This window comes from Hyla sarda, chromosome 3, assembly GCF_029499605.1.
Source record: "Hyla sarda isolate aHylSar1 chromosome 3, aHylSar1.hap1, whole genome shotgun sequence".
NCBI classification, from domain to species: domain Eukaryota; kingdom Metazoa; phylum Chordata; class Amphibia; order Anura; family Hylidae; genus Hyla; species Hyla sarda.
Genome location: NC_079191.1, coordinates 10,316,389 through 10,324,370, shown reverse-complemented (window position 1 = coordinate 10,324,370; position 7,982 = coordinate 10,316,389). Strand labels below are relative to the sequence as shown.

Sequence of the window (7,982 nt, the reverse complement as noted above, 5' to 3'; positions counted from 1 at the left end):
ATATAATGTGAGGGGTGGACTCACTTATGGGATATACTGTATATAATGTGAGAGGTGGAGTCACTTATGGGATATACTGTATGTAATGTGAGGGATGGACTCACTTATGGGATATACTGTATATATAATGTGAGGGGTGGACTCACTTATGGGATATACTGTATATATAATATGAGGGGTGGACTCACTTATGGGATATACTGTATATATAATGTGATGGGTGGACTCACTTATGGGATATACTGTATATAATGTGAGAGGTGGACTCACTTATGGGATATACTGTATATATAATGTGAGGGGTGGAGTCACTTATGGGATATACTGTATATATAATGTGAGGGGTGGAGTCACTTATGGGATATACTGTATATATAATGTGAGGGGTGGATTCACTTATGGGATATACTGTATATATAATGTGAGGGGTGGACTCACTTATGGGATATACTGTAATTCAAGGAAATCTCATATGTGCTCAAATAGAGGCTGCTTATAAAGAATGACTCAATTGATAAGTTTTTTACTAAAAAGAAAGCTTTGACGTCTTGTTTATTTCACTATTCAGACAAGGATATAGATCTATATGGGTAATATAATATTTATGATTAACATCTACAACATTTTACTTATATTAAAGGAAGAATTACATCTAAAGCTTGGAGACACCATTCACGTATCCAGTAGTGACAGTCATCTCTAAGTCTTCAGGTTCTTCTCTCTTCATCCAGCAGTTGGATAAGGACTTGAGGATCCTGGACAATTGATTCTTAAGCTTGGGTGTTACATAGATCAGTAAAATCGAATGTAATGTTTCAAAAGTGATCAAAGAGAAAGAATTGATTACCAATCGCAACAAGTAATAGAACCTCTCTGCCACTAAATTGATGATGACAGATAATACAAAGGTAAAGAAAGAACCAGCAATGTACTTAATGATTCTATAATAGGGATCCAGAGAGTTGGTCACATTCTTGTTACATCTCATGTGTCTGATGTGAAGGTACAGAGAGGTGATAAGAAACAGCGAGGAAAAGAAACGTATAAACAATAACACAAACATGCTTCCGAAGAATACGGCAGGTTTTAGATATATTTCATGGACATGATCATTTGTTGAATTGCTAAAAACAATACGACTATATTTAACTAAATAAGTCACTAAGGTTTGGCCAATGGAAACCAGTAGAGAAGCCATAATAAAGTATAGGATCTTCTTTGAAAATAGTCTCCTCATCTGTAAGAAGAAGTCACTGTGAATGTTGGAGATCTTCAGATAGAAGATGATGCCGAGTAGAGTGGACAACCAGAAGGAGGAACATATAGAGGAGATGGAAGTGATTTGGATAATAAAGTCATATATAGGAGAACACATTGTACAGAATAATTTCCAGAATAGTCTCAGCTGGAGAAGAGATTGTGAAATCATCCTGAATATCATGATGGAGACGATGACTTGGTCAGACGTGGACATGGTTCTTTCTTTCCTCCAATCCATAACATAGACAGTTATGATGAAGACGGTTGTCATTAGTCCTAATATGAAGGCAATTTCTGTTGAAACAACGAGACTCAAATGTAGCAAAGGATTATTATTCTCTATGTAAGAAGTCATCTCTCCTGGGGTATTAGTGATCTGCACTGATGGAAGGTGAAACAGGTTACGGCTGGTGTAGGGAGAAATCTTATATCTCAAGGAATAATGCAAATCATAATGGAAAGGCATGTTCTCCTCCTCTTCTCTAATATCATGCCGCCTCACGTGTATGGAAAGATACTGTAAGCTTCATCACTAAGTCCAGCACAAAGTCTTATTAGTGATTGACATCTATCTCTGCATTGACATTCATAGGAAAAATAGTGACAGTAACTGAGCAGGACGCCACCCACTGGACTCCTAAGCACGAAAAGACCAGTGATGTAAATAAATCGAATTTTTATGAAATATTTTCATACAAAAACAGTATTTTATTCTGCTCAACTCTATAAAATGATGCATCCACATGGATCTGTGGGAACAATGTGACATGTTCTCTTAATAAGGTAAATACATTGTAAAACAAAAGGTATACTTTAACCACATAAAGACCAAGGGGGTACCTATACACGCGTGGGAATTCCGGCCCCTACCACTGGCCGAGTGAGGACCGGACCAGAATGTCATCTGAAATCATTTAACAGGCATCCCGTGACAACAGCTGGGGGGTCCTGAATTCACACCGGCGATATGTGGTGATTCTGGTCGTATGGGTCACGTGTGACCTGGTGACCCGGAATTAGAAGGTGATCAGCAGTGTACTATACACCGTCAGTCACCTCCTGTTGCTGGGGGGAGGTGGCGACCACGTCACCCCGCCCCCCCCAGATGAGCTAATAGAAGCTGGAAGAGGAGGGATTAATGTCACCGATGTGTGATCGTTGTGGGTCCCTCCACCCGTCTCTCTGCTCCCCCTCCCTGCTCCCTCTGCCTCCTTGGTGACATCGTGGGACGAATTGGAAGCTGGCTTCTAGCCGGAGGAGGCTCACGAGATCTGGCCCTAAGGAAAGTGTCCCGAGCTTACCTCGCTCCCTTGCCTGACTCACGGAGTGAAGCAGTTTTGTGTGAGGGGGGAGTGAGGTGCCGCTGCGGGGATGGCTGGTCAGATGGCCCCAGACTCGCTGCGGCACCCTCACCCCTCCTTCTCTCTCCCCCCCTGGAGCAGCCGCTGATTGTATGCTCCACTGCTGATTCGCTGTCCGACGGTCATGTGACCCGTTGCAGACATGTGATCTCCGACTCCGATGCCACCGTGAAGTATGGGAACTGCCCGGACAGACCGGACCAAGGGCTTGTGGCGCTGGGGCACTGTGAGTTGGACTGAATGAAACTTTGAGTGACTTTTTTTTACATTTTCTATATGCGATAACCAAAAGAGAGGGGCACAATACACTGACCTATTGTTTAACCTTGTCTCTGGTACACAGAGGAATACAAATAATAACCAAGAAAATTACACAGAGACATAAAATAGTGAAAAAGTATATATAGTCTTTATTATTGATGATTGTATTTAAAAACAGAATTTTAAAAGGAACGACAGCGGACAGACTACTAAGGCGTCTGGATGAGGGACTGAAGTAAAAATGGGCCACAGAACATTAATAAGAAAATGGAGATACTAAGGTGACCCCCATCCTTGTGTATACACACATAAAAAAGTATAGGCTGTACAAAAACATACTAGCAAATATATACCAACATATGTAAACATATACACTCAGAAAGAATATATAGGTGTTAATCCTGTATTGCACAATGCCCAGAGAGAAAAAGAATGACCGCAAATCAGGATAAAGTATGCAATTATGAAAGTGGCAAATGGGTGAAATAGTAGAGAGTCCCAGGAACCAGGATTGTACCATACATAAATGTTCAGCAATCACCATGGTCCTGGAAAATGTGACTCAAATGTCAATCATCCATCTCACATCATAGAGGCATACAGCGGACATCTTACCCTAATGCAGAACGCCACCCCGTTCTGCATTATGTGGCGTTCTGCATTAGGGTAAGATGTCCACTGTATGCCCCCCAGGGAGCCCCCCCAAGAACTATACTAATGACATTTTTATGTTTTGCTGATAGAAATCTTGTATTGAAATAAGCGAGGGAGATGGGGCCACTATCGTTTGATGGAGCAAATATAATGTATTTCCCAGATTTTTCTAAAACTACTCAAATCCTTCGCTCTTCTTATAGAGAAGTTAAAAAGTCTTTGTTGGACCAAAAAAAATCCCCTTTTCTGTGATATATCTGGCAAAAATGAGGATAGTATATAAGGGGAAGGTTTTATTTTTTGGTAATCCCCAAGAAGTTCGTGACTGGATGGAGAAAGAAGCTTTGTAGTTGGAGGCTGGGGGGAGCGGGAGGGGGGGGGTGGCGTGGAGGGACATAGAATGACGTAGATAAAAATCGGTACTAGTTATCGGTTATGTGTAGTGGGAGGGGGGGTCGATTACCTGAGGCGAGATGGAGATTGGGGTTTTCTTATTTCTTTAAATGTTATGTCAACTAGAATAATTTTGTGGAATGTTCGGGGATTGGGAGACAGCTAGCAGTCTTGTACCGAGTCCAAAAATTTCGGTCTGCTTAATTGAGTTGCATTTAACAAAAGATACATGTAGTAGATTAAATAGGAAGTGGGCGAGTATTACTCTTCATTCATGTTACTCATCTTTTTCTCCGGGGGTCTCAATCTTGATCCATAGGAAAATTAACTTAGTGATACTGACAAAAGTAATTGATAGTCGTGGACGATACATTTTTCTACATGTAATGTTGAATAACTCTGAATTGATAATGGCTTTTATTTATGTCCCTCCCCCATTCTCCAATGTAGCAATTTTGGAGTTGGTTGAATTTGGGCTGGCTCGGAATGAATTGCCTCTATTGATTTGGGGAGATTTCAATTGTGTAATTAATTCCTTAAAGGACAGAAGAAGAGCGGAGGGAGGTCCGTATGTGAACCAGGTATCTCCCTTGTCAAAATTGATTAATGAATTAGGATGGATAGACGCATGTAGAGAGCTAAACCCAGAAAGGGATGCCATTTCGTGCTTCTCTCCATCATATCAAGCGGCCTCACGTATAGATCTACTTTTCTGTAACCAGCTAGGTATAAAAATGATTTAAAAAAAAGTGAATTATCATCCGAGTTCAATTTCTGATCATTCCATGTTGGTTACTGAAATAAGGTTTGGCCCTAGTAGAAAAGGAGAAAGAAGGAATGTTTCTATCAATCCTCACTGGTTGAATATATTAGATAGAAAAAGCCTTTTAGCGGCTCAAATTCACGAGTTCTGGGAGTTAGATAGAGGTTCTGCCCCCATTCAAATGATATTGGATTCACTGAAAGCCTTTTTAAGAGGCCTATTATTTAGAGAATTCAATTATAAAAAGAAAGAATTTCGTAAAGCTGAAAGGGATATAACTGCAGAGGGTGGTTCACTTGAAGAAAAGTTTGCATCAAATCCTTCGCAAGATAATTTTGGGAAGATGAAAGAGGGGCAGAAAAAAATAGCTAACTTTGTAAATGAAAAAGTTCATCAAAAATCCTTCTTTGTAGGTAATTTTTTTTTTATAGAAGGGGGGAAACCGGGAAAATTGTTGGCCAATATTTTAAAATCGCAAAATTCAAAGTCCCAGATAAATAATCTTAGGAATTGTCACGATGCCGGCTGGCAGGAGGTGGATCCTCTGTGCCAGAGAGGGATAGCGAGGACCGTGCTAGTGGACCGGTTCTAAGACACTACTGGTTTTCACCAGAGCCCGCCGCAAAGCGGGATGGTCTTGCTGCGGCGGTAGTGACCAGGTCGTATCCACTAGCAACGGCTCACCTCTCTGGCTGCTGAAGATAGGCGAGGTACAAGGGAGTAGGCAGAAGCAAAGTCGGACGTAGCAGAAGGTCGGGGGCAGGCGGCAAGGTTCGTAGTCAGGGGAGATAGCAGAAGTTCTGGTACACAGGCTTTAAACACACAAAACGCTTTCACTAGGCACAAGGGCAACAAGATCCGGCAAGGAAGTGCATGGGAGGAGGATAGATATAGTCAGGGACCAGGTGGAAGCCAATTAAGCTAATTGGGCCAGGCACCAATCATTGGTGCACTGGCCCTTTAAGTCTCAGGGAGCTGGCGCGCGCGCGCCCTAGAGAGCGGAGCCGCGCGCGCCAGCACATGACAGCAGGGGACGGGAACGGGTAAGTGACCTGGGATGCGATTCGCGAGCGGGCGCGTCCCGCTGTGTGAATCGCATCCCCAACGGCCATGACAGAGCAGCGCTCCCGGTCAGCGGGACTGACCGGGGAGCTGCAGGGAGAAAGACGCCGTGAGCGCTCCGGGGAGGAGCGGGGACCCGGAGCGCTAGGCGTAACAGTACCCCCCCCCTTAGGTCTCCCCTTCTCTTTATCGGGTAACTGCCTCCCCTGGGATGAGGACACCGGGAAAGGATGGAGGGATTCCTCAACGGCAGGCAGAACAGCAGGAGTAGGAATGGGGAGAGAGGGCAGAGGGCGAGACCTGGTACGGGGCAGTGTGACACCAGGACGAGAGCCATGCGGGGACACAGGGGCTTGCCTGATGGGACTGGGAGGGGGGGAGAGGCATTTCCTGTGGCAGGCAGAGTCCTTAATGACCTTGGGGGGACCGGATACAGGAGGAACCACAGGGTCACAGCAGGGAGTACTGGGAACCGGTTGAAGGCAGTCCTTGGAACAAGAGGGGCCCCAACTCTTGATCTCCCCAGTGGACCAATCCAGGGTTGGGGAATGGTGTTGAAGCCAGGGTAGTCCAAGGAGAACTTCAGAAGTGCAATTAGGAAGGACCAAAAATACAATTTCCTCGTGATGAGGTCCGATGCACATTAGGAGGGGCTCCGTGCGGAAACGCACGGTGCAATCCAACCTGGCTCCGTTGACCGCGGAAACGTGGAGTGGCTTGACAAGACGGGTCACCGGAATGCGGAATTTATTCACTAAGGACTCCCGAATAAAATTCCCAGAAGCTCCAGAGTCCAGGCAGGCCACGGCTGAGAGGGAAGAGCTGGCTGAAGTAGAGATCCGAACAGGCACCGTGAGACGTGGAGAAGCCGACTTAGCATCAAGAGACGCCACACCCACGAGAGCTGGGTGCGAGCGTGCGTTTCCCAGACGTGGAGGACGGATTGGGCAATCCACCAAAAAATGTTCAGTACTGGCACAGTACAGACAAAGATTCTCTTCCTTACGGCGATTCCTCTCTTCCAGGGTCAGGCGAGACCGATCCACTTGCATGGCCTCCTCGGCGGGAGGCCTAGGCGCAGATTGCAGTGGAGACTGTGGGAGAGGTGTCCAGAGATCTAAGTCTTTTTCCTGGCGGAGCTCTTGATGCCTCTCAGAAAAACGCATGTCAATGCGAGTGGCTAGATGAATGAGTTCATGCAGGTTAGCAGGAGTCTCTCGTGCGGCCAGAACATCTTTAATGTTGCTGGATAGGCCTTTTTTAAAGGTCGCGCAGAGAGCCTCATTATTCCAGGATAGTTCAGAGGCAAGAGTACGGAATTGTATGGCGTACTCGCCAACGGAGGAATTACCCTGGACCAGGTTCAGCAGGGCAGTCTCAGCAGAAGAGGCTCGGGCAGGTTCCTCAAAGACACTTCGAATTTCCGAGAAGAAGGAGTGTACAGAGGCAGTGACGGGGTCATTGCGGTCCCAGAGCGGTGTGGCCCATGACAGAGCTTTTCCAGACAGAAGGCTGACTACGAAAGCCACCTTAGACCTTTCAGTAGGAAACTGGTCCGACATCATCTCCATGTGCAGGGAACATTGCGAAAGAAAGCCACGGCAAAACTTAGAGTCCCCATTAAATTTGTCCGGCAAGGACAGGCGGAGGCCAGGAGTGGCCACTCGCTGCGGAAGGGGTGCAGGAGCTGGCGGAGGAGATGGTTGTTGCTGCTGTAGCTGTGACTGTACTTGCTGTAGTTGTGACTGGAGTTGCTGTGTCATGGTGGTCAAGTACGACAGCTGGTGATCTTGTTGGGCGATCTGACGAGCTTGCTGGGCGACCAGCGTAGGGAGGTCAGCGACAACTGGCAGAGGAACTTCAGCGGGATCCATGGCCGGATCTACTGTCACGATGCCGGCTGGCAGGAGGTGGATCCTCTGTGCCAGAGAGGGATAGCGAGGACCGTGCTAGTGGACCGGTTCTAAGACACTACTGGTTTTCACCAGAGCCCGCCGCAAAGCGGGATGGTCTTGCTGCGGCGGTAGTGACCAGGTCGTATCCACTAGCAACGGCTCACCTCTCTGGCTGCTGAAGATAGGCGAGGTACAAGGGAGTAGGCAGAAGCAAAGTCGGACGTAGCAGAAGGTCGGGGGCAGGCGGCAAGGTTCGTAGTCAGGGGAGATAGCAGAAGTTCTGGTACACAGGCTTTAAACACACAAAACGCTTTCACTAGGCACAAGGGCAAC

At 46.1% G+C, this 7,982-nt stretch overlaps 1 protein-coding gene across 1 annotated transcript; it reads right to left on the bottom strand.

Annotated features, from left to right (window-relative positions):
• Positions 1–652: 652 nt before the first annotated feature.
• LOC130360918 (taste receptor type 2 member 4-like) lies at positions 653–1,726 on the bottom strand. The gene has a single exon (XM_056563472.1). The coding sequence runs from the start codon at positions 1,724–1,726 to the stop codon at positions 653–655; it is 1,074 nt and encodes a 357-aa protein (XP_056419447.1).
• Between the last annotated feature and the right edge of the window lie 6,256 nt (positions 1,727–7,982).